At 39.1% G+C, this 27,888-nt stretch overlaps 1 protein-coding gene across 1 annotated transcript in view; it reads left to right on the forward strand.

Annotated features, from left to right (window-relative positions):
* LOC126457203 (sorting nexin-21) overlaps positions 1 to 27,888 on the forward strand; it is a 57,720-nt gene that overhangs the window by 24,015 nt on the left and 5,817 nt on the right. The window contains exons 3-5 of the mRNA XM_050093302.1: positions 4,617 to 4,771; positions 4,910 to 5,069; positions 22,401 to 22,626. Coding sequence (XP_049949259.1) covers positions 4,617 to 4,771; positions 4,910 to 5,069; positions 22,401 to 22,626 — 541 coding nt within the window. The remainder of the gene's footprint in view (positions 1 to 4,616; positions 4,772 to 4,909; positions 5,070 to 22,400; positions 22,627 to 27,888) is intronic.

The following is a 27,888-nucleotide window of genomic DNA, read 5'->3' on the forward strand; positions in this document are numbered from 1 at the left end:
AAAAAAAAATTCCAGGTAGAAAAGTAAAATCCACTGGTCGGGATAGGTGCTGTAAAACCTAAGTCAATGCCAAAGTGATGCCAGACAATACTACATTAAAAGTGCATTAAGCGTGGTGAAGGAACATGTTGAACAGAGTAGTAAAAAACTGTAGGAATACTGAGTGGGAGCTGGCAACATAAAATTTATGTATAAACCATAAAACACAATGAAACTTCTCCCTTTACATGAGTGGCATGCAAGTTTTTAGTTTAGTGGGGGTGTATATATATGAAAATATAATATAAACAGTCCTGTTGGAGGAACATTATATGAGAGGTTGAAAATACCGCTACAGTTGTAAGGTTCTATATATATGGAACAATACGCCACACCCATTAGTTAAAAGAACATACACAAGTGTCACTCCTGTTTGTAAGCTCCAAAATGAAATGGAAAGTAGCAAAACCTTACAGCCCACATTGTCAAAAACTATTATGCCAATTAATAGCTAGTAGTAATAACACCAATGTTGATGAGATCCCATACTCCGAGGAGCAAGGACACATTAAAAGTGGGGTCAGTTTAAAAACTGCTAACTAAAAGTTGACAACCAATCAAGGCTTTAACTTTTTTCATGTGACTTCCTAAATAATGTTTTTTTCTTTTTTTCATGTTTCATTTTAAATGTAAATCACTAATTCAGATTGTTAATGGCCTGGCTAGCGGCCCCGCGTTCTTCCTACAACAGATGGCAGTACTTTTGCCACTCTGGTTTACCAGTTTGCTTCCTCCTTCATGTGCGCCACTTCATGCTCTTGCACTCACTGGTAGCACACAGAGTCTTGTACACCGCGCCGCTCGGGGTCACAGCACCAAGTATAAGTGTTCTGGTATTCTTTGCATATTTCTTTACCCAGGCAGTCGTCCATAGTACTGTCTGGTGTCACTTTGGCATTGACTTAGGTTTTACAGCACCTAGCCCAACCGGTGGATTTTAAATTTTTTATGGAATTTTTTGTTTTGTTTTTTATGTGTATTGCTGTTTGTAAAAAAAAATATCTCCCATCTGTTGCTATTTTCGGTACGACACCTGAAGATGGGCGTATAAGAGCCCGAAACCAGTTGTGTTCTATATAAAAGAACATTACAACTGTAGCAGTATTTTCAACCTTGGCGAAAATGTAGTTTGTCACATAAGCTGCAACAAATGAATGCAACAGTTTCACAGTCACACAGTTTCTCTGTGCTCTGTCACAACATATGTTTTTAACGTTTTTGAAGTTGCATTCTGTGTGCTTCTAGTTTAAGAATCTCACATAATAAACAGTCCAAAGGAGGCCCAACTAAGTCAATAACCAACCGTTCAGCAGTAATGTCATCAGTTGGAATTCTTTAGAGAGATTTAATAGAAATAGCTTTTCTGAACAATTCAGTACATTCATTAATTCAAATTCAGAATCAAGCATGTGCCCTTCTGAACCAATTTTTAGATGTGGAATTGGCTTCAAGTGATATAATAAGCATTCTTTTATGAGTTCATTAGATAGCAAACAAACTGTCTAGTGTGTGTGTGTGTGTGTGTGTGTGTGTGTGTTTTATTTAATACGATACATGAAGGGTTCGTGGACATCCTTTACTTTTACATTTTTGCTTTGCTCTCAGTTCATTGTAAAGAATGGAGGAAAAACTTCAGTTCTCAGTTCTTCATCACAGCTTTTGGCCATTTCAAGTAGATCATCGCCACGCTTTCAAAAACAAAAGACTCATACTAACTTCAGTACTTCTTCATGTGAACTATCAACTGATAGAGCCTTCAGCTGCCCAAATGATGGGAAGGATTTACTGCCTAACAAATTGTGGCATGAAACTACATAGGTGCACTACTTAGTTATATGAACAGATTCCTTTGAACAATGGAGAAAGTCTGAGGTATACTTCTTGTGCATATCATACATCTTGTACTCAGGTTCTTGTTTTCTGTGCTCATGCAATGGAATAAGATGGACACTATATCAGTGAAAATTCCAGTAACCAGTGGGTTTGGTATTCAACGGCGTACTTTTGACCAAACTTTAAATTGGATCAGATTAAGTGATTCATTTCCTTGAAGCTGGAGCTTCAGTATTATCCTTTGAAGTTTGAGGAGTGACATTTGACCTTATCTTGCTCTGTGCCATTAGAGGCAGTTAACTTTCCACCAAACTATGGTTTAACACATGTCAAAATGTATGTCACTATAGAAGGTATTAACTGCACATGTGACTCAAAGCTTAATATGGATTATGAAAAGAAAAATATACTGAAGGAGATCGATGGAGGACTCTTGAACTTAGAAGTCACATGTTGTCCATAGCAATTTCAGCTTCAGTGGAATGAAGGTCAATTCCACCATTGTCAAATGTAGCTTATGCTTGTCTGTATTTGCCCAGAAGCTTGGTTTGGCCAAGCACACTCTTTTTGCACTGTCTCTTCATAATGCCCCTTCCATTGAGAAGTAAAACACATTACTTTGTGTGACTGTGTACAAGAAACTGCATGACCTGGTAGGCTATGCTGAGCACATGTTACAGGTTTCACAAGCTCACGCCTTGGCTCTTGCCCTCGAAATAAATTTGCGCTATTATTTCTAGCCTATTTGCCTGTGGAATGTCTGCAAGGAAGGGAAAGAGGACAAAAGAAACTTAAGGAACCTGTGAGTAGTAATGATATCCTCAGGCTGCCATTTAATCACAATGGTGTAGTGCATTCCACGGCTTGGTTGCTCCCCAATGCATGACCGTTGTTGGTTTTGTTGCTGCCATCAGGTGATGAGGAGTCTAAGCTGACCATTGGCACTATTATTTTTGAATTCACCTGTAGAAGGTGTCAGAAGGATACAAGTTCTACCTCCACTTGTGTTATTCCATTTATGCCACCAAATGTAGATGTGAGGTTTGTAAATATTGCTACCAGAGGTGGTGAGATACTGTTCTTCTGTCAGTCAAGACGATACAGTTGCTCCGTGCCCACTTGTTGCGAGTTCAGACAGCAGTGGTGGAGAACAGGGTCCAAAAGCTTGAAAAGGAAGCTGCAGTGCAGCCGCTCAACAGGAACACCAGCAGTTGTGTCAAAAACCTTTATTCTCAATGAGAGTGACACTCATACTAAAGTGGAGATGAATAGGCAGCTACATCCTGTGAATGCGGTCTGGCTTTGAACGTCAGACAAAGTGGAGTTAGGCCTTGTTTTAGCTGTTGTGTGGTTTATATTCTCTAATATTTTGCTAAGTCAGATTTTGGCTAATGTTTCACTGTTTATAGTGGCCAGCAATGCTGGAGGTTGTGAAATTTAATTGCTTTTGACTGCCATTAACAGTTGCTGTGGTCCACTCAGCATCTTTGACACAAAGCTGTCACCTCTGAAGTTACATGGGAAATCTATTCTACTACCTCCATCAAATATCTCTCCCAAATAATCTGAATAGAGCAGATAACTATAGGCTTGGACCATCCTTGGTGCCAGCCATCACAGCCCAACAGGGTATACTAACAGCATCAGATATAAGTGTTACTAATGAGATGAGCACAACAGATATCCCTCATGAGGCTACCAACTGTCACAGTAAACTACATCTCATTCAGCACACTCGTATAAAATATGTCAATGGGCAACAGCAGAGTGCCACTCCTTGCACTACAGAAAACTAACTTTATTAAGTTTCCATTTCTTTCCACAATCGTATCAACATTCTTTTGAAATTGCAATGTAATCCAATAGCCAGTAGAGGTGTCACAACAAAATAAAGCACACCGTGGATAACACAGTACAGCAGTTCCCTCGTTACGAGACCCAGAGGAAAGCAACCCTGGCCTAAAGACTGATGTAGATGCAGTCACCTCAAACTAATTCTTTTCATCACAAGTTTCATGCAACACAGAATTGACAGGAAACTTTGACTTGTTCCTTTTCATTAGTATCTTTTTTTAAATGGAGTTTTAGGTGCTTTTCAATAGAGAGGCAGTGCGGTATTCGATTCAATTATTGTCTTCACTGGGACAATAAATTATGAAGAACCAGTACTCTGGGAGCAACTGATAAGGACTGCTTCATGGTGGTAGCAGACAGTGTGGCATGCCCAAACAATATGCACCAATCACTCTATTCTGATGCTGCTATTGACACAATCCTGTATAGTGACAGTATTAATTCATCTCATTACCAGTATCACTGTAAAACTGATCTGCAAAACAGCTCAAATGCCCATCTTTGTCTCTGTCCATGTGGTGCCCAGTGCCTTTTGGAAATGTGGGAATGTGGCATGTGCCTGTTTCTCTGCATCTGGAATTTGCAAACCATTGTGTTAAATATATCAGTTGCATTTAACATGAATGATGTTTTCTGAACCTGTTCTACTATTTGGAGAGAAGATGTCATATGTGGAGATACATAGTATATTTAACTCTGAATATGTTCTTGGGACTGTGCAACAGGCAGATGTTAAGGAGTGCCATAAAATCTTTGTACACCCTCCCCCATTTAAAAATTATTTTTGATTTTTTATTATTATTTTTTGTAAAGAAAAGAAAAGCATATATACTGACTGGGTCAGATTTGTGTAATGGCAGTAAAAGTTATGTATTGATAATTTATTTTAGAGTCGTGGTCCAAGGTGAAACGAGGTGTTATTAGCAGTCACAATTCAACAGAGGAAAATGAAGTGGATGATGCAGCCATTTTTGCAGAGCCTGTTCTCAAGTTTGAAATAGTGTCTGCGAGGACAGTAGAAAAAGAAAATGAAAAGAAACATGTGGTGAGTTTCAGAATTATAGTTTAGCTTTTTACTTCATAAAAAATGTGAGTTGCAATCCTGATCACCATTGTAATTGTTTGTCCTGTAGTTGTTACTCAACTGTCAATCTAATATTACTACTTTTGTTATCTGCTGTAGGCATACACATTAATGATTCGTAAGGACGGTGTACAACCTGATCCAAACCCTGCTGTCATCGAGCGACGTTACACAGATTTCCTTGAACTTTATGATGGATTGCGGCGAAACTTTCCAGCGTTAATGACAGGCATCGCTTTCCCCAGAAAGGTCTTGACAGGTAATGATATGTGTTTACAATCTTAACGTCAAGTGGGCGTGTCTATGTACACAGTGCACCAACCACAAGTAACATTGTCTTACATGGTTCCATTGTTGTTTTACAATTGTCAGTCCTCGTGTATGCCTTTGTCATAGCTTCAGCCAAAACAGAGATGCGTTGTGTTGTCATATGTCCAAGTGAGCAGCAGTAACATAAAATAAACAGCGAGCTAGGTGAGAAAAAATTTACGATCCATGCAAGAAAATGACTCAGCAGCATAATCTCACAATGGGGCAGTTATCTACGAGACAATTAGTGATAAAATAAATGTTTGGCAGGGATCTGATGAAACTATACTGTTTAATGCTCCGAGCTTATTACTTAGGGGGAACAATTATATGCGGCAACAGAGTGATGCAACAAAAGCTTATTTTATTATGGTTTAACTAGACTGTGATATAGCTCATATGATATAAGTTCATTTTATCATTGTTTAATTAAGCTAAGATTAAACTGTAGTTTTGCTCAAGCATGTTTGTATGACTACAGCTATTCTTTACGTGTGTGCAGAGTACGCCGTGCACCTGCTTGTGTTATGAAAATTAGTGCACCCACTTGTGGATTAACAGACATAATTATGTTCTTACAAATAAATTAATCTCATGAGATACATGTGTTTTTAAGAAATGACTTCTCTTCTACCTAAAGATATGTTTCACACACAAAAGGATTTAACTTTTACAAGCTATCGGAGACAGTGACTCCTTCTTCTGGCAGAAGAGTTGAAGGGGAAAGAAGAGGGGTGAAGGAAAAGGACTGGAGAGGTTTAGGGAAAGGGGTACAGTTCAGAAAACTCACCTAGAACCCCAGGTCAGGGATGAGTCCGGTAAGACTTACCGGATGGGATGAGAAGGAAAGAAAACCTTTTTGTGTGTATGGTCCTCTGCCACCACTTGGTGGGTAGATTTTTATCTATCCATTTACATTATATTATCAGTAATTGATTATTTTGTTGTTATAAAGATATGTTTTGTGTGAAAAAATTTATCATGCACCCCCTCCCCCTTCCGCCCCCCCCCCCCACACACACACACATACAAGCACACTGTAAATAAAATACTAAAAAGAATCTAGTCGAGGGAAAAGGACACTGCAGCATGAATGCATCTGTATTACCACAATTTTGAATTATTCTCTTATTTTCTGTTAGAGAAATTAGACTTTATTGCTGATGCATTACATGCAGAAGAGAGATTTTATCAGTGTTGCTGTTGTTTGATGTGGGATTTTTCAAGCTAATGCACCACACTGTATTACTGTATTCAAAAGAAAGTTATTTATTTTCTTCAGTGTGTAGTAATAACTATTTTGGAGGTATGTTTATTAACCTATTTAAGGAAACAATAAGACTCGCCTTAATTCTTTAGCATTCTTTTGAAAAAAAATAACATTTTTATTGTTAGATTACAAAGCCAGACTAAAAAAAATCTTAAGTTTATAAAACCGAACTGACCTTTAAAATCTCTAAAAAGCATCATGCCAACTTTCTTCTTCTTCTTCTTCTTCCTCTTCATCATCATCGTTGTCTTCTTCATATATAAGTAGATTTTCACTGCCATCAAGAGTGTTACTTATGCCACACTTCTTTAAAGAAAGATTAGCAATAATGTTTTCCCACACTCTAGACCATGACTGTTTTATCCGTTGATACACTTGTTTGATTGTAAGTCGTTTTAAAGCTCCCTTCGGCATGAATTCGTGTTGGGTTTCATCCATCATTCATTTCTTTAAATGGTTTGTTTATCGAAGCATCAAGAGGTTGCAATTGTGAAGTAAGTCTTGCCAAAATAACAGCAAGCTCTGTATTTCCTTGTCTCAATTTCTCTTTCACAGATTTTTTTCAATTGACTACTGACCTGGTCTTGCACAAGAAAAGAAGTCTTCCTCAGTAAAGCACCTCTCCTTCTCTCCCACACTCTGTTAATCCATACTTCATACCAGCCTCATCTGTCCAACCCTTGTCATGTACGAGAGCAACAGCACCTGACGGTGTTTCTGAAGGCGTGGCATTGTTTTACACTTGAAAATGATCATTGGATTAGGTTTAATACTGTCAACACAGCATGAAAGGATAACAGGGTAGTGCATTATTTCATGTCCACTTGTTTAAAGTTACAGTTTTAGCACATTTCACGGCAATAGTTTTATTACTCGGCACGTCAAATGTCCGAGGAGTTTCGTCCATATTACTTATTTGAGTTAGCTCCACACTGGTTTTCTTTTGATATTGAATAGTAAAACAATGAAAAGATAATATTTCTCTTCATACTCTTATGGAATTTTCTGAGATATTTTGGTTTGGGTTCGCATGCCAAGCCCATGAAGCTTTGTAAACTAGTGGCTCCAACCTACTCAACCTTTACAGTCTGTAGGTTTGCCTGTAACTCTAGCTTATGAGCATGTATTTGAATCATTTTTGTATTAATTCCAGTGCCTTTTTGACAGAGTCTTTGAACCCATTTCAATATGTCATTTTCTAGTTTCGGCCATTTTGCATTCAGTCCTCTACTTGCACATTTTTTTCCTGTCAATCTTTAATAGATTTTGGCTGAGAGCCAAAATGCCATTCTGCTGCTCTGTTTCCATGTTCTTCTGCATATGTCATTACTTTTAATTTATAGCCTGCATTGTATGAATACCCTTTATTTTTTTCCATTACGAAACTAGCTACTAACAAAAATATTGTACTGTTACTGATAACACAAGTCACTTTAAATTAGAGTCCACTTGCACGATAGACTGCTATGACGCCTTGTGGGCTAGACAGTGTTCTGGATTTGTGATGGTGAGGTGGGAGAGAGAAGTGTTAGCAAGCTTATGAATCCCTGCAACTCATGTTGGTTGCATCAGTGCAGTGCTGCTTTCAATTGAATCCATTGTTACCAGATAGAGATAGGTTTCCCGTGGAATCAAATATATATAGCCATTTTTTAGAGTGGTGGGAATTATAAATCAGAAACTGGGCATTTTTATATTAATTTCTAATATAATATGCTACTGAATTTTTGAGAAAAATTTTCAAAGAAAAGTGCACCTTATAGTCCGTAAAATAAAGTATCTCTTTAGGATGTCTGTTGTATACTATTGTATATTACTCCCTAATAGACCGTGTCTTTTTCAATCTTTTGTTTATTTTATGATGCTTATCACTTCTGTAGCATTTGATGTAGCCCTGGGTTCAAGCCAAACTGTAATCTCGAGCAAGTACAAGTGTCAGAGGGTGAAACTGAGAAGTTATTGAACTTGAGTAAGGATGGGGTAGGGAGGGGTATTTTGGTGCTTCAGGCTCTTCATTATCATTGACACTCAGCATGATTCAGCAAATGCATGGTCCTCTTAGCCCCCCCCCCCCTCTCCCCCAGCCTCGTTGCACACTTCCCCCACTGTCACACTGCTGTATAAACCCGTGGAGTGGGAAGAGGGAGAAACTGTGAAAGTGGTGCATTTAAATGCCAGTTGAGATGCCCTGCATACTACTTGGTTTTATAGTTCGCATTTTGCAGCAAGTAGATCATAAATGAATGAGATTTTCTGTATTATTTAATTACTTTTGCTCTACTGAAGATATAATATAATTTTTATCTGGTGCAAACTATTGGCATACGCGCAGACTCAGACAATTTCACAATTTTCAGACAGGCCACGTAATCATAACCTATTTAGTTTTGCAGTTGATCAATCAGATTATTGTAGCACTGTTGCAACCTCATTATGGAGACATGAAAACTTTCAACGTACGTGTCCTGGAAAATTCTAACGTGAGAGAATTTGTCACAACAAATGGTCTGGAAAACAGATGTAAAGTTGACAGTGTCCTCAAAACATTTAGGAAACTATTCTGTAATTCATTTAAGGCCACAGTTCATCAAACCTCACATTTTCTTTAACAACAGTGAGCATAGGGTGCTGGACTGTGTTTATCGGATTGTGTTCCTTCTGCAATGCAATTTTGTTTTTAAATGTGTCACCATCAAATCAGAAAGAAATTGTTTCTCACTTTGCAGTGTCGTGCTGTGGAGAGTGCATTGTCAAGTCCACTTAAACCGCGAGGGCTGCAATGCATTCTGGATGTTATAATGTTTGTTTCTGCAGTCCTTTGTACTTCATGAATTCAACAATAGTGAGTTTTCAATCGAAAAATCATTCCCGGCATGCCTCGTGACTTAACCAATGAACTTTGCAGTAATATGTAATCTCCATACATTCGGTTCCTGAAAATGTTGCAACTGACAGTGGAATAATGCATGCAGTTGTATTACTGATACCACCATTTTTCATCGTGTCTGAATGCCTGCAAATTTAGCACCAAATGCTTTTTGGTGTACAGAACAAAGAATCTCACGTGTCGATTGTAGTAATTTTCTGCTCTTTCATTGTCAAGTAAATCTTTAAATTCTTTCTTCATAGTATTGTAATATCCTTTCATTGCAAATTCGCAGTTCCCATTGTTTTGCAGCTGCATAATATGTATTGAGAATTTTCATCCGTCTCTTTTGTAATTCCTATTCATTTTTAAAGACTTGGGATGACAAATCACTTGACTGCCACCTTTTGTGCAATCAGGCTCTGGACCTATGAATGTCCTTCATACATGAACCAATAGTGAAGGGTAAACAGTAAACAGTGCTGAAACTACAATTCTGCTGAACTGAAGAGAGCCGTGTTGAACAAAAAATGCCACACCACAGTACTAGATGAAATGTCATGCTGTACCAGTACTTCCAGGAAGGAGTAAGCAAAGTCAAGACAGGCCAAGCCATGGCTCACATATGGCCTATGTGAAGTTTTCCACACTGTGGCCAGCACTGATTTAGGGAAATCATTTAAAACCTAAGTCTGGATTACCTGAGGATGATTTGTATCTCATTCCTACCGAATATGATTCACTTGTCTTTTCTTTGTTCCACCTCACTTGGTATATGATGTTAGGTGAAACAATTTCTGTTCTCTACTATCAAGCTATTGTGTTCTTTCAACATTTATATTTCCCTCTTGATATAACAATCTCAAAATCAACTGTTAGTTATGGCATAAAATTTTGATTTTGTTGTAGTAGAATCCAAGGACAAGCAGGTTGCATAAAGGCATGCTGTGAAATTTCTGTTGAACTTGTGATGCCATTTGCCTGACAAGCTGACAGCTGCACTCAGTATCAACAAAAATATCAACTGTTCTTGATTGAAAAAGCAAATGTATTTTAAGTATTTATTTGCCCCAGTAAATAGTTTTTAGTACATTGCTGGTATGTATGAGGATGAAGTATAACAATTACTTTATAATTACAGTAGTTGTAAGAGAAACTACTATCAAGTATAAAGTGACATAATACTCAAAGATATATTTTACAATATTTGGTAAATCAGGTTTTACATAATATGGTGCTCCAGGAATTCAGAGAAATAGTAGAAGCAGTGGTCAAACAAGAATTATTTTAATTTTACTTTAAATATATTTAATGTTGTATGCATTGTAAATAAGAAGCCACACTGTTATGTAATGTATCTCCAGTATGATACACTCCTCGCTTTCACACATTTATACATACTATGTTTACGTATAAAAGGAACAACCATGTGTGAAGGTGTTTTCTTCTTTTATGGTGATTTATTTGGTAAAGATTAGTATCTTTCTTTTTAAATTGTGGAATTCCCTCAAAAAATAATGCAGTTTATCAGTAGTGCCTGCATACTGCCATTGTACTTTGTCACCATTGGTGAGCAACTTGTGTTTTGACTGAGAATTCTAGCAGCATACATAAGTGTATCCAGTTTTTTTATTGAAATTTCAAAGATGCATTTCCCATTTCAAATGCTCCTCACTACGTATGTCTAAAATTTTGTCATACACATTTGAGAGATATTTTCCATCAATGATGAAAACAGGGATTGCCATACATAGGTTTTGTTTGGTGTGGATTGTACCATCAAAAAATGCGTGTCAGTTTCGTTGAATTGTGAACTGTTTTCACTGTTGTCTGTGCTCTCATTAAAAATATTATCAGAACATCACTGAATAAGGACGTTCTTAATGTTGTTTTCAATTATGCATTTGCTCTCCCATAATTTCCGTTTGTGTTTCACAACAGTATGCCTCTCATATGATGAGTGTTGGTTTGTACCATCCCTTGCCAATTGTTCTGCTTGTGCCAATGCATGTCTTTGTTGATCTTTGGTCATTTAGCTTCTAATTTTAGCTCATATAAACTTTATGCTGTTAAAATGGCAATGGTTTGGTTGGCAGAACCTTAATGGTAACATTTCAGTTAAGTCCCTGTTAAACATACAGCTGCTACAGGATCACATAATTCACCTATCTATGTTTATTTCATTGTAGCCAATAGACAGCTGAAAAGTGGCAGCTCAAGGGACCTTATCAAAAGTGTCAAATGATGTGAGACATTGTCCATTAAAGTTAGGAACTGCTTACTTAAGGTTTTCTTCAAGAAGTCCCGATGCTACCACCGATATGAGTTATTGTACATTTCTTCATGGTATTCAGTAATTTGCACCTATACAGGGTGAACATTAATATAACCGACAGAAAGCAGGGACGGATTCTGACTGGAAATGGAGGAAAAAAGGTTCTGTGAACAGGTGTCTGGAAATGCATTGTTACAACGGCAGATGGCACTGACGAATGAAAGTTCCTCTGACTCAATGCCCTATCTTCCTGGTGTATTCAAGTATTTGTGGTAAATGCAGTGTACTGTAAGCAGGAGAATGGCCTGATATTCATGTCTGGAACAAGCCAAGATGGTGTTTGTGTACGGCCAAGCAGATGGAAATGATCGAGAGACAGCACGGCTATACCAAAACAAGTACCTTCACAGACACCGACCACATCTCACAACATTTCAAGCCTTCTTTGGGTGCTTGTGTGAACATGGATCCTTTCAGACAAGACAAATGTACAGGGAGGCAGCGGACTGTATGTACGCCTGATTTGGAGCTTGTACTAGGGTTTGTCTCAATATCCTGCAGAACGCAATCCTCCAGATCTGGTGTAAGCACAGCCTGCCACCTACCTGCATGTTCATCTGTCTTAAAGGATCCAGGCTTGAAACGTTGTGTGATGCAGTTGTCTGTGAGGCTACTTGTTTTGTTATAGCCATGCTGTCTCTCGCCCATTCCCATCTGCTTGGCCGTACACAAACACCATCTTGGCTTGTTCCCAATACGAATACCGGACCATTCTGCTGCTTACAGTATATTACGTCAATCACACAGCTTGCAACACACAATAAACACACGGCATGTTGTCAGAGGAACTGCCATTTGTCAGTGCCATCTGCCGTGGCAACGATGCATTTCCGGACATTTGTTCATAGGAGCTTTTTTCCTCCATTGTCGATCGGGAATACATCCATGCAGTTTGTTGGTTTTATTAATATTCACCCTGTATAAACACCCATCACTCAGCTTTCCCCAGATCCCTGCCAAAGAAAATACATGGAAAAGAATCTGTTACATTCCTCGATGACTACGAGCGTGGTGTCAGCTACTGTATCATGTTTTAACTTTTATTATTTTCAATAAGCCATGACTGCTATCTGAAATTTCAAATATGAACAAAACAAAACTTTATTTCTTCAAAAATAGAATTATGTACATGTACACATATGTAATACAACCAAAAAAGTTTTATTTTGTTTTCATCAGTGTCCTTCCACGGATTTATGGTTGCAAATTAAGTGATGTTTCTATACTCCTTGTTGATTATATTGCACTAAATAAAGCCAGCAGTATTTTATTTTTGAATCACACAGAAATCACATACTTCTGTGAAGCATTTTCAGTAGTGCACGTAAACGAACTGTTAGAGAACTGAATTTTACGTTCTGAAAAATTATGGTATGTATAGAAAGCAAATTTTCACATAAAACTAATATCCAGTGTTTAAACTTGCATGTAAAAACTGAACTCAGAAAAAGAAAGGCTGGAAAATTGGCATTCAGTACTGAGGTCTACAGTTTTCTTTACCACCACTCAGAACACATTTAATTTTAACTAACACATTAACTATTTTATATATCTAAAAACAAAGGTGATGTGACTTACCAAAAGAAAGCGCTGGCAGGTCGATAGACACACAAACATACACACAAAATTCTGTTTTCGCAACCAACGGCTGCTTCGTCAGGAAAGAGGGAAGGACGAAAGGATGTGGGTTTTAAGAGAGAGGGTAAGGAGTCATTCCAATCCCGGGAGCGGAAAGACTTACCTTAGGGGGAAAAAAGGACGAGTATACACTTGCACACACACACATATCCATCCACACATATACAGACACAAGCAGACATATTCAAAGGCAAAGAGTTTAACTATTTTAAAAGAGTTTAACTATTTTATTGGAGTTTAGTTTAACTATTTTATTGGAGAAACACAAAGGTCCTCATCACCATTGTCCTGAAGTTTCTCTGAATGGTTCTCTTGTTCACTAGCAGAATTTTGATCACAGGCTATTGAAAAATCATTGTCTCCTCCTCCTACTTTTTGTTCTATATCATTGACATCATTCGCCATCCACTGACTAAAAGTTTCATAAAATTTAGAGTGCATAAAATTGTCACATTCTTGCAAAACACATTTTGTACTAAACTAACAAAAACAGGTGCATAGTTCACAAGGCGCGGTCTAAGAGACCCCATCACATGTCAACAACAATCAATTGAGGCAATAATGCAACTGACAATAATAATTTGTAGGGTTTGTGATTAAAAGAGGGTAGCTGGTGTATTAAATCATTCCTCCGTAGCTGACCTATGAGAGCGACTTAGAAAACTCTGGCGTGATCTGAGAGACCACACTTCTTGAGTTAAGGGTTAAGCTTGGCACTATATTATGTACAGCCATTAAATAAAATACATTTACAAAATATTAAAATGAGGTATGGCTCTTCTTCTAAATTTAAAAACTATTATGATGTGTTGGCCACATTTTGTATATAGCTACAGATGATCTAAAGTGCAATGGTGGATAGGTTGATGTTAGATATAGTGGGAGTTACTGAAATGTGGAGGCAGGAAGACCAGAAATTCGGGTCAGATGAGTACACGATTATCAACTCAAAATCAAATAGGGATAATGTAGCAGTTGGACTAACAATGCATGAGAAAATTAATGAATGCAGGAAGCTCGTACCAACAGTACAGTAAATGCTTAATGGTTGCGAAGATAGATACAAAACCAGCACTCACCATTGTAATTAAAGTTTATTATTTGCTTAGTGGTTTTCATAGATTATGAAGAGATTGAAAGAATTATTCAGGTAGTTAAGAGAGATGAAAATTTATCTGTAATAAGGAATTGGAATTTGATATTAGGAATCAGAAGAGAAGGAAAATATGAGATAGTGGACTGGGAGAAAGCAGAGGAAAGAACAGAACTTTTTGTAGTGCATAATTTAATCATTGTCAGTACCTGGCTAAAGAATCATGAAGGGAGGTTATGTATATGGAAGGTACTCGGAGACATTGGAAAGTTTCAGATAGGCAGCTTAATGGTAATACAGATATTTCCAAACCAGATCCTAATCTGCAGGACATTCGCATGGGGAGATGTGGACTTTGACCTAATTTATTGGTTATGAACTGCAGATTACACTGAGTTGACAAAAGTCATGGATACTTCTTAATATTGTATCAGATCTCCTTTTGCTCAGCATAGTGCATCAACTCGGCGTGGCATGGACTCGGCAAGTTGTAGGAAGTCCACTGTGGAAAGATTGAGCATTGCTGCCTCTGTTGCTGTTCATAATTACGAAAGTGTTGCCATTGCAGGATGTCCTGCAGGAACTGACTTCAGTAAATCAATCACGAAAAATTGTGTCCTGGTGACATAACATCGTTGTTTGGGAACATGAAGTCCATGGACGGCTGCAAATGGTCTCCAAGTAGCTGAACATATCCATTTCCAGTCAATGATCAGTTAGTTCAGTTGGACTGGATGACCCAATCCATCCCGTGTAAACACAGCTCACACCATTATGGAGTCACCACTAGTTTGCACAGCGCTGTGTTGTCAACTTTGGATCATAGCTTTATCGGGCCTGCAACACACTTGAGCCATAGCGTCAACTCTTCCCAACTGAAATTGGAACTCATCTGATCAGGCTATTGTTTTCCAGTTGTCTATGGTCCAATTGATATGTTCCCAAGCCCAAGAGAAGCACTCCAGACAATGTCGTGCTTTAGCAAACGAACTTGTATCAGTTACCTGCTGTTTAGCCCATTAACACCAAATTTCACTACACTGTCGTAAAGGATACATTCATCGTACATCCTTCATTGAAGTCTGTGGTTAATTCATGCAGTGTTGCTTTGCTGTTAGCTCTGACAACTCTACAAAAACACCGCTGCTTTCAGTCATTAAGTGAAGGCTTTGGCCATTGCATGTCCATGGTAAGAGGTAAGGCCTGAAATATGATATTCTCTGTACACTCTTGACACTATGGATATCGGAATATTGAATTCCATAGTGATTTCCACATTCAGTGTGTTAATTCCTGTTGTGCGGCCATAAGCAAGTTGGAAGCCTTTTTACATGAAGTATCAGTGTACAAATGACAGTTCTGCAATGCAGTGCCATTTTATACCTTGTGTACGCAATACTACTGCCATATGTATATGTGCATATTACTATCCCATGACTTTTGCCACCTCAGTATAAAACAGAACAAATTTTGGAAAGATAGAAAACTTTTAAGATATGACCTGACAAATTGAAAGAACTACAGGTTGTTGTTGATAGTATTAGGCAGCAAGTGACTGAAACAGGGTAAAGGAATCAGTAGATGACTAAAGGATAGGACTGAGAGATGAAATAGTGTAAGCAGCATACTGTAAAAACAGTGCCTGGTAGATATCCTTCAGTGACATGTAAGACATTGAATTTGATTGAAGAAAGGAGAAAATATAAAAATGTACCTAACGAAATGGGTGTAAGTGTATATTGGTGTCTAAAAATGAGATAGAAAATGCAGAAGGCATAGCACAGGAGACATGCAAAGGTATAGAAACATGCAAGACTTTGGAAAAGTTAGACACCATATGTAGGAAAATTGGAGAGATCTTCGAGAGAAAAAAAGACGCCTGTATGAATATCAAGAGTTCAGGTGGCAAGCTAGCACTAAGCAAATAAAGGGAGGCTGAAACATAAATGGCGTACATAGAAAGACTGTACAAATGATACAGATTTTAAGACAGTACCATGGAAAGGGTAGAGGAAGTAGGTGAAAATGAGGTGGGCGATTTGATACTACAAGAAGAATGTGACAGAGCTCTGAATGATGTAAGTGAAAGGAAGGCCCCTGGAGTAGACCATATTCCCCCAGAATTACTGAAGTCCTTGAGAGAGCCAGTCATGACAAGACTGTTCCACTTATTATGCAAGATATGTGGGGAGTACTGAATACCCTCAAACTTTAAGAAAAATATAATAATTCTAATTCCAAAGAAAACAGGTGCTAATAGGTGTGAATATTACCGAGCCATCAGTTTAAGAAGTCGTGGCTGCATGTTACTAACACAAATTATTCAGAAAAGAGTGGAAAACTTGATAGAAGCTGATCTCGAGCAAGATGTTTGGGTTATGTAGAAACAAGTCAGACCTTACTGACCCTGCATTTTATAGCAGATAGATTGAAGAAAGGTGTGTGTGTGTGTGTGTGTGTGTGTGTGTGTGTGTGTGTGTGTGTGTGTTGGGCTAGGTTATAGACTAGAGGTTTTTTAAAGTTAATGACTAGTCCTACGAGAATATTCTGTTTGCTCACTTTCAGTAAGGAATTTAGTGAAGATACCATTAGATTTTTCTGTCAGTTTGTTTAACTAGACTTTTGCGAATGTATTTTTAATGTTTTTCAGTGTTTGTTGAATGTTATTCTTGTACATACTTTACATTCCTATCTGAAAGTGCACAAACTAAATATTCTAAATATTCCTGTAAGACCATTCATTAACTTCAGAAAGGCTCCGTCCTATCACCTACCGCTGGGGAGGCGGGGGGAGGGGGGGGGGGGTGCAACAAGACTTAAATCATTTGATGTCACACTAGAGTATAAATGAAACATTCAATATCATCATACAAGGACTAAAACAACAAGGCAATGACTGTCAGTCAGACCATCACATAGTAGGTTCTTAGCCACAAATTCATGAACAGCCTCTAGAGGACCAGGTCTTCAGACATACGATAAAACAACAAAATACAAAGTTATATACTGGTACTGTTATTGCCATAATATGTGTTATTGATGAACCATATACACACGTAAAACATCATGAAATAAATAATTTACATCCTAAAATTCATTTCACATTAGAAACAGATAACACACTAAATTTTCTGGATCTCAACACACAGAGAATAAACAACACGCATGATTTCACAGTATATAGGAAACCCACAACCACAAGCACCAACACTATTGACAGTCAATCAAACCACCCTTGATGCCCAAGCAAGCAAGCTTCAGATTCATGTAAAGATTAAACAGAACACTCATAAACAAACAAATTTGCACGCAGGAGTTAAATAATCATCATCATCATCAGTTATCTGCTATATTAGCAGGTCCTTTGCCTCTCCATTTTCTGCGATCCATTGCTTCCTTCTTAAGGCTGCTGTATGTTGTACCGTCCATCAAGTCATCCAGTATCTGGAATCTCTTCCTTCCTCGCTTCCTTTTCCCTTCTACATAACTTTCTAAAACTGTTTTTATCAGTCCATCATTCTTTCTTAATATATGCCCAATCCAATTTCTTTTTCTTTCTTCTCTTTATTACATCTAGTAACTGTCTTTTCTCTCCCACTCTTCTCAGTACCTCTTAATTTTTTACTCTGTCCATCCAACTTATTCTTTCCATCTTCCGCCATGTCCAGTGGAGTATGTAAGCAGATAAGTAATGGGCAGGCCACATGCACATAAAGTGGGCCCTAGATGCTCAATAATATTGCACAATAGTACTTTGCAATATTATTGATGTTGCCCCTAAATTGTTCAATAATATCGTACAATGGTTCTGTGATTTGGGGTGTTGGATGATAAAGACATTGCTGCTGTGATGATGACTCTATTTTGTTATAAGCAGAAAAGAAAGGTGGATGAAAACTTTGTACAAGGGACGTTACAGATCATTCATCTAAAATTGTGGAGAGAATTGAGGCTGGGAGGGGGGGGGGGGGGGGAGGGAGAGATTGTCATACATTTGAAATTTGATACATTGGTATCTCCATACATAGGCACTCTGTTTTTGTACTCATTTGCCGATACACCCCACAATGCTGGCTATAACTTATACATTTCAATGCACTCTAATAATAATGCTCGGTCGTCCTGTTTTGAACTCATTTTCCACACAACAGAAATCTAACTTTCTTGGTCTGTGTAGCATGCGAGAGACTGTTAGTGTCAAAGATATTGTTAATACTGCCCGGAGACAGCATAATATTTCTGGGCAGTGCAATATATTTCCAAAGTTTTGAAGTTCCCAATGTTATTGCACAACCTTTCAATCTCACACCTAGACAGTCAATTTTGTTGAGTATCCGGGAAATATTGTCATTTTTGTTGATCATCTAGTGGTCCATTTTGACCTTGCACAGCAACAACAAGTAACAATATTAAACAACTCATGTCACACACACACACACACACACACACACACACACACACAGTGACCACACAAAGAGTACAGGCGAGCAAAACCGATGCACAAAACAAAATGGCACACACTTCACCTACAATAATAAAACAATTCACATACAGACACAACAGAGAAGAAATCCAGAACACAGAAATGCCCACAGATAAATTCAACCAAGCAGGCTTACAGGTTTTTAAGTGGAACTCTCGTCAGTCAGTATACCTTGGGTGTGAAGTTCTACAAAAACATAAATTGTGTTTGTCTGTGTATCTCCAAAACAGGTGAGAACAGATATTTTGAAAGTAACTGTAACTTATCACAAAATATTTTCACACAGCAAAGTTACATTTATACACTCCTGGAAATGCAAAAAAGAACACATTGACACTGGTGTGTCAGACCCACCATACTTGCTCCGGACACTGCGAGAGGGCTGTACAAGCAATGATCACACGCACGGCACAGCGGACACACCAGGAACCGCGGTGTTGGCCGTCGAATGGCGCTAGCTGCGCAGCATTTGTGCACCGCCGCCGTCAGTGTCAGCCAGTTTGCCGTGGCATACGGAGCTCCATCGCAGTCTTTAACACTGGTAGCATGCCGCGACAGCGTGGACGTGAACCGTATGTGCAGTTGACGGACTTTGAGCGAGGGCGTATAGTGGGCATGCGGGAGGCCGGGTGGACGTACCGCCGAATTGCTCAACACATGGGGGCGTGAGGTCTCCACAGTACATCGATGTCGTCGCCAGTGGTCGGCGGAAGGTGCACGTGCCCGTCGACCTGGGACCGGACCGCAGCGACGCACGGATGCACGCCAAGACCGTAGGATCCTACGCAGTGCCGTAGGGAACCGCACCGCCACTTCCCAGCAAATTAGGGACACTGTTGCTCCTGGGGTATCGGCGAGGACCATTCGCAACCGTCTCCATGAAGCTGGGCTACGGTCCCGCACACCGTTAGGCCGTCTTCCGCTCACGCCCCAACATCGTGTAGCCCGCCTCCAGTGGTGTCGCGACAGGCGTGAATGGAGGGACGAATGGAGACGTGTCGTCTTCAGCGATGAGAGTCGCTTCTGCCTTGGTGCCAATGATGGTCGTATGCGTGTTTGGCGCCGTGCAGGTGAGCGCCACAATCAGGACTGCGTACGACCGAGGCACACAGGGCCAACAACCGGCATCATGGTGTGGGGAGCGATCTCCTACACTGGCCGTACACCACTGGTGATCGTCGAGGGGACACTGAATAGTGCACGGTACATCCAAACCGTCATCGAACCCATCGTTCTACCATTCCTAGACCGGCAAGGGAACTTGCTGTTCCAACAGGACAATGCACGTCCGCATGTATCCCGTGTCACCCAACGTGCTCTAGAAGGTGTAAGTCAACTACCCTGGCCAGCAAGATCTCCGGATCTGTCCCCCATTGAGCATGTTTGGGACTGGATGAAGCGTCGTCTCACACGGTCTGCACGTCCAGCACGAACGCTGGTCCAACTGAGGCGCCAGGTGGAAATGGCATGGCAAGCCGTTCCACAGGACTACATCCAGCATCTCTACGATCGTCTCCATGGGAGAATAGCAGCCTGCATTGCTGCAAAAGGTGGATATACACTGTACTAGTGCCGACATTGTGCATGCTCTGTTGCCTGTGTCTATGTGCCTGTGGTTCTGTCAGTGTGATCATGTGATGTATCTGACCCCAGGAATGTGTCAATAAAGTTTCCCCTTCCTGGGACAATGAATTCACGGTGTTCTTATTTCAATTTCCAGGAGTGTAGATAAAGTGATTTGTTAATGCGACAACCAAATTCACAGTAATGTCGTGTAATTGGTGATCACTAGCAATCGATATGCTATAATTAAAAGTGTCCTACAGAACCCAAAAATGTAGAAAAGTTAAGGTAAGAACAACAACAGACAAAAACTGTTTTAGATGTAATTTCATTACAATAATTGTAACTTAAAACAAGTTGAAATTTTACAAAACTGAATTAATGTACCCTCCAATGGTGGCATAAAAGTACTCACACACATTTGGGCTTTATTGGGAAAAAAAATGGCTGTTTGCATAATAGGTGGACCTGAAACCCAGTATTTTTTGTTTGTGAACATGGCTACTGCTAGAGCTTCAAAACCAAATAATAAACCAATTTAAATTTTTATTATGTGCCAAGAAATTTTGATTTTTGCCCTGAATGAAAGTGTGCAATGATTGAGAAGCTGGACTCATATTTTGGAGAAGAGGGATTAAAGTCTTAGTCTGACAGTTCTGATTCACTTTTTCCATGCTTCATCTTAATCACTTCAGGAGAGTGCAAGGAAAGTTCCTTTGGTGATGTCATGGCTGATTCCCTACCTCGGCCATGTCAAGTTCAGCTGGTGTCCCTACTCTAATGACCTTGATGTTAACAGATGAAAAAATATTACGGTTAAATGCTTAAGCATGATTGTCAAGTTATCGAATCCTGTGAAGGTAGGCAAAAGCAGTAGTTTGCTATGGGTTATGAAGTTCGGAAAAAACCTAATATAGTATGCAATGTGCCAGTTTGAAAATGAACGGCTTAAATATGACAAACCATTGGCAGTAAACAATAAATGCATCTGTATTTAATTTCTTTTGAGCTTTCCAGGTGTAGTTAAGTGGATGTGAGATATTTCTTAAGCGACAGTGCTCAAAAATGTATGACTTTTTCCCTCAGAACAGGTAACATTGAAGTGGATTTATTTGAGTAAAAAAGGGCCTGTACGGAACGCAAAATTTGTTTTCGAAAGTTTGGTATGATCTCATTATAGACAAGTTACAAACAAACTTATTGTTGGTTTTTAGCCGGCTGATTGCTTTCAGCGTGGGTCGAGAGAAATCTGCTGTAGTGCATATTGTGTTAAATGATAATGTGTGTCTTTCAAAAATGGTGACTTGTAATAAACAGACAGGGAAGCAAAACAGAGGGGAGTTTATTCTTTTTTCCCACTTGCGCACAAAGGGACTTCAAAAAGTGAATTTCAGACGATGTCCCCCACTAAGACCATTACACAGCATTGTCAGAAGAGAGTACATGTTGTGGTTTCCTGCAGAAACAGTTCTACTGCAGTACGGATAATGGCTGATATACTGCATCAAATGGAAACAACTCCAAAATTGAAGTACACAGGACAGAATGATTCTTGTATGAGAAGCATCTAAATTGTAGACAGAGTCACAACAAATTGTAGTCTCATGTGGACCAAATGCAATTTTACATCCAGCTGTAGTGAAATGGTGCCATCAACTTAACAACGGCTACACATGCATGTCATGCTGATGGCGACAATGTCCAGGCAGTCGAAGAAATGATTCACAATAGTCACAGTTTTTCTGACAATCAGGACGTTCATGCATCAGTTCTTGAATGGCTCTGTGACCAAAGAGTAAATTTCTACCATAAAGAAAGTGAATGATTGATAGAATGTTTCAACCATTGTTTATGGACTGTTGGAAAATAGTGTTATGTATCTGTGTCGCTTTGAAGTGTAATGCACCATTCAGTAAAAGCTACTGTGACTGTCATTATGATGTTTAACTTACTGTTTGAAATCCCTGTGTACTATAGTGTATTAAAAGTTTTGATCTTTATGTATATTGTCATTATCTCCCTCTGTTTTTTAGGAAATTTGAATCCTAGTCTCATATCTGCCCGAAGTTCAGGATTTGAGGCTTTACTGGAACATATAGGTCGTGAAACACAGCTGAGAGAGTCTGCTGCCCTCATGAACTTCTTACAGAATAGGGAAGAGGCAGAAGCTCGGCATTGGATGCAAGCTCAGCAGTATGACCAAGCTGTCCCCCTTCTTGAAAACATCTTCAGATTGCTCAATAAATTGTACACTGACAGGTATGTATAATTATCCCAAATACTAAACTCCTTTCTTACTGAAATCACTAAATGGAAGAGACTAGTCCAAAGATTCAAATGAAGAGTAGAACATTGAGTCTGCAGCTAGTAGTTAGTGTAGTAGTTAGTGGTGCAATTCATATTGAAGTCATGTTCATGTGTTCAGCTGGTGGTCAACTCGTATTACGTAGCTGGTAAACAGGGGTTAGATGTACTATTGGGAAGTGAGCACAGCGTAACGATTATGATTACTAAAATAATAATACATGGAAAAAGGGTGAAATGGTCAACACAAAACTAAAATGAGGACTAAATTAAAGGAGGATGGTGATAGGAAAGATGGAATGAACAATGAAAATCAAGAAAGACAAATGTTAACTGGGAATGATTTGTAAAGGGAGGAAATCATTGCAAAATTTTTGTAATTCTCTCCAGGAAATAGCAAAAACACAAGATGCACTAAAGAGAGTTTTCTGTCACAAAGTCCAAAGGGTGCAATATCTGAGGTATGGGGAGAGTGTTATCATTCTGATGTAAAAGTGTACTCCTAGTCTTCCATATACTACGCTAGTTCTGTATATACAAATTAAGAGCTGTAGTTATAAAATTGTGGTTCATCTAAAATGGAAAAATGCAAATAAAATGTGAAGAAAAAAAGGTTAAACATATCGTGCGTAGGCACTTAAAATCTGCCATTGTATTTATTCATTTTTTAAAAACACTTATGGTGCTGGTCTCATAGATAGCTGCCATTACTTATGAACTGGCTGAAGTCTGTGGCTTTCAGGAAGGTCCAACTTATGTGTAGAAATCTGTTGTTGGAATTTCAAAACATTGTTTGGTATATTGGTCTTTCTACTTTAACTCACTAATTTTCATATTGCTGGTGTCAAAATTAAATACACTATTAAACTTTATTTCAGTAGTTTTTATTCATAAAATTTTCTCAGGCTTCGAGCCACGTCCAGTCGTTTAAAATCTACAAGCTTTCGGCTGAGTTTTCCTCAGCCATTGTCAAGTGGTGACGCGTCTGGAAGCCAGAAAAAATTTTACTAGTATATATCGGCGTGAAACTATGCATTCGTATAGTAGTTTTTATTGCCAAAAATACATAAGCAATCATGTGTTCTTTCTGTTTGTATTTCCTTTACAGCCAGTTTATGCACTCTTATGAGATGTCCTTTCTGTCAGCCTTCTCTGCGAATTTTTTTTCATTTTCACCGCATACCACATACCTTCATCAGAATCGTTCATATCAACACAGTCTGTAAAAATATTAACAATAAAGATATGCAGCAACTTAGCTCCAAACAAATCTAGACTTACACTATTTGCAGGCGACATGTAATCTGGATTATTGTCAAACATAGAGAGAATGCGACGGTCATCTAATGGCTACAAAGCAAGCAACAGTGACAAAGGCTTTAGTAGCGATGAACCAAATGTTGAGGGAGTCATGAATATATGTTCGATGCCAAGGAAAATCATTGTAACTGGCACAACCTAGTATCACATCTGCTGGAAATTTCCATTTCCTGCAGTCTCCGTAATGTTATGTCAGATGCACAATTAAGTATATGTGTGTGACACAATACAGGTTAGAGGAAAACTAAGTCTTCTGTTTCAACACTTTCATGTGTTCACTATTTTTTATCGGACACAGTGGTAGTAGTTTGTTTTAGGTGTATTTGCATTTTAAAAAAAACTTTGTGATTACCCTATGTTTTATTACACCCATTTTCAGCATGGAAGGAACAGAATCATTTTCCTCTGCACACGTTTCCCTTCAATTATGGTGCCTTGTGATCATAAGATAAATATAATGTTGCAGCTGTTGACAGTTTGAAAGAAGATGGTAAAAGATAATCTTCTCCGTTACAAATAAAGGGGAGCTGGGTCATAAATAATGATTTAAATTAACTACTATTTTTGTTTTTTAGCAGCTTTCAGAAAATATCTTTGCAAGTTATTTAGAAGCAAAAGTGCAGTGGTCATTACTTTTCAGATACACACACATCAAAAAAACTTTCACATCACACTGGTTCCCAGATCACCTGAAGATAGATGTTGACTGTGGCTATTGCATCACAGACACAGTCCCTTTGACTGTTCAGAATGTCACTAAATTCGCCCAATAGCAGCACCTAGTAGATGGAGAGGGTCCAACAGTCCATGAGTTCCAGTCATTCCACCAGGAAGGAGGTACACGGCTCGTGTTGTCTGTAGTTCAACCATGCCTAGACGGTCAACACCGTAGTTCGATCACATCCACATTATTACTTTGTGCCAGGAAGGGCTCTTAACAAGGGAAGTGTCCAGGCGTTTCGGAGTGAACCAAAGCGATGTTGTTCGGACATGGAGGAGATACAGAGAGACAGGAACTGTTGATGACATGGTTGCTCATGCCGTCCAAGGGCTGTTACTGCAGTGGATGATCGTTAACTGAGGACTATGGCTCAGAGGAACCCTGACAGCAATGCCACCATGTTGAATAATGGTTTCCATGCAGCCACAGGATGTCGTGTTATGATTCAAACAGTGCGCAATAGGCTGCATAATGCGCAACTTCACTTCCGACATCCATGGCGAGGTTCATCTTTGCAACCATGGCACCATGCAGTGCATTACAGATGGGTCTAACAACATGCCGAACAGACCGCTCAAGATTGGCATCATGTTCTCTTCACCGATGAGTGTCGCATATGCCTTCAACCAGACAATCGTTGGAGATGTGTTTGGAGGCAACCCAGTCAGGCTGAACACCTTTGATACACTGTCCAGCGAGTGCAGCAAGGTGGCTGTTCCCTGCTGTTTTGGGGTGGCATAATGTGGGGCTGACGTACACCGCTGGTGGTCATGCAAGGCACCGAACGGCTGTACAATACATGAATGCCATCCTCTGACCGATAGTGCAACCATATTGGCAGCATATTAGTGTGGCATTCGTTTTCATGGACAACAATTTGTGCCCCCATCGTGCACATCTTGTGAATGACTTGCTTCAGGATAACGACATTGCTCAACTAGAATGGCCAACATGTTCTCCAAGCATGAACCCTATCGAACATGCCTGGGATAGATTTATAAGGGCTGTTTATAGATGATGTGACCCACCAACCACTCTGAGGTATCTTTGCCGAATTGCCATTGAGGAGTGGGACAATCTGGACCAACAGTGCCTTGATGAACTTGTGGATAGTACGCCATGACGAATACAGGCATGCATCATTGCAAGAGGACATGCCACTGGTATTAGAGGTACCACTGTGTACAGCAATGTGGACGACCAGCTCTGAAGGTCTTGCTGTATGGTGATACATCATGCAGTGTGTGGTTTTCATGAGCAATAAAAAAGGTAGAAATGAAGTTTATGTTGATCTTTATTCCAATTTTCTGCACAGGTTCCAGAACTCTGGGAACTGAGGTGATGCAGAACTTTTTTGGATGTGTGTATTTAGATAGTTAAACTTTTGAGAAACTGCAAGCTCTTTGATGGATTCTGAAGTACAGATCATAACTTTATATTGTTCAATGATAGGAAGTGCTTTGCTTCAACTATATATAATTTGTCACAAATTGGTTCTGTCTGAAATAGATTACTTTCATTCGCATTTGCACACATACAACATTTATATTACAGTTGAAGTTTCTCAACATTGATTAATTTGTAGATTCTAATTATAAATCACTGTAGAAAAATAATCTTGTGAAGTTTTAAACAGTTGGCTGCGGTATGTTGTTTCCGTGCAGGCTCTTTGGTAGACAGTTGAAATGGCAGTGTATAACTTATGTAAAACTATGTCAAAAGTGCTACTTTTTATCAGTCCTCACAATTGCGTTCATGTAGAGTTAAATATTTATCTATTTCTTTTTCTGATAGGTGATTTCAAAATGTTTAACAATGTTCTTTTATAGCTAACAACTGCACACATACAACCACTCATCTCTGCAGCAATACAACCTGCTGTCTCTGCCTTGGGATGACAGCTCCCCCCCCCCCCCCCCCCTCTCTCTCTCTCTCTCTCTCTCTCTCTCTCTCTCTCTCGGGGAGGGAGAGCTGTGAAGCTGAAGGAGGATTTATCTTCAGCGCTGCACAGCATATGAGGGAAAGGGGTTATTAAAAATTGAAGGGAAAGGATATGAGCTTTAAAGTTACTTGTAATTATGATCTGCACGTTAATCAGTTCATTTTGTGCAATCTTACCGCTTAGACAGCTGACATACTGTATAAATGGTATGAGGAGAAAGTGATTTAATTCATGCATAATAAATTAAAAAAAAAAAACACTTTAATAGACCTGTACTATATTTACTAAATAGCACTGGATAGCACTGTATGATCAGAAAACCTTGCAAATACGTCAATACCTGTGTCAGAAACAACATAAAAAAACCATCAGTATTCCAGCCAGCAAAGCTGGCCGTACACTCACTCCAACAGTAGTGGTGATCTGTGTTTAGTATGGGTGTGGGACTGAAATGAATAGTTGGTGGTAGGAGATATCAAATGTAATCCATGAAGAAATATCTAAATGTTTAAAGAAAGTTATAGTTGTGTTAAATTAAGTACATAATGTATTCTTACCAGGATGATGATTTTATCAGTCATTCTTTTTTGCAAGCGCACAAAACAACCATAGCTTCATATTGATATAGATGCTAATTTTCCATCAAAGTGAGTGAAGAAAGTAGACAATACTAATTAATGCCATATGTCATATCCCATACTGTGTCACATATTAATGCAGCTGATACATGTACACTATGTGATCAAAAGTATCCGGACACCAGGCTGAAAATGATTAGCAAGTTCGTGGCGGACTCCATGGATAATGCTGGGATTCAGTATGGTGTTGGCCCACCCTTAGCCTTGATTACAGCTTCCACTCTCACAGGCATACATTCAATCAGGTGATTGAAGGCTTCTTGGGCAATGGCAGCCCATTCTTCATGGAGTGCTGCACTGAGGAGAGTTATTGATGTCGGTAGGTGATGCCTGGCATGAAGTCAGTGTTCCAAAAGATCCCAAAGGTGTTCTGTAGGATTCAGGTCAGGACTCTGTGCAGGCCAGTCCAATACAGGGATGTTATTGTCGTGTAACCATTCTGCCACAGACCATGCTTTATGAAAAGGTACTCGTTGTGTTGAAAGATGCAATTGCCATCCCCGAATTGCTCTTCAACAGCGGTAAGCAAGATGGTGCTTAGTGTAGGCCTGTGCTGTGATAGTGTCATGCAAAACAGCAAGGGATGCAAGACCCCT

Source organism: Schistocerca serialis, chromosome 2, assembly GCF_023864345.2.
Source record: "Schistocerca serialis cubense isolate TAMUIC-IGC-003099 chromosome 2, iqSchSeri2.2, whole genome shotgun sequence".
NCBI lineage: Eukaryota > Metazoa > Arthropoda > Insecta > Orthoptera > Acrididae > Schistocerca > Schistocerca serialis.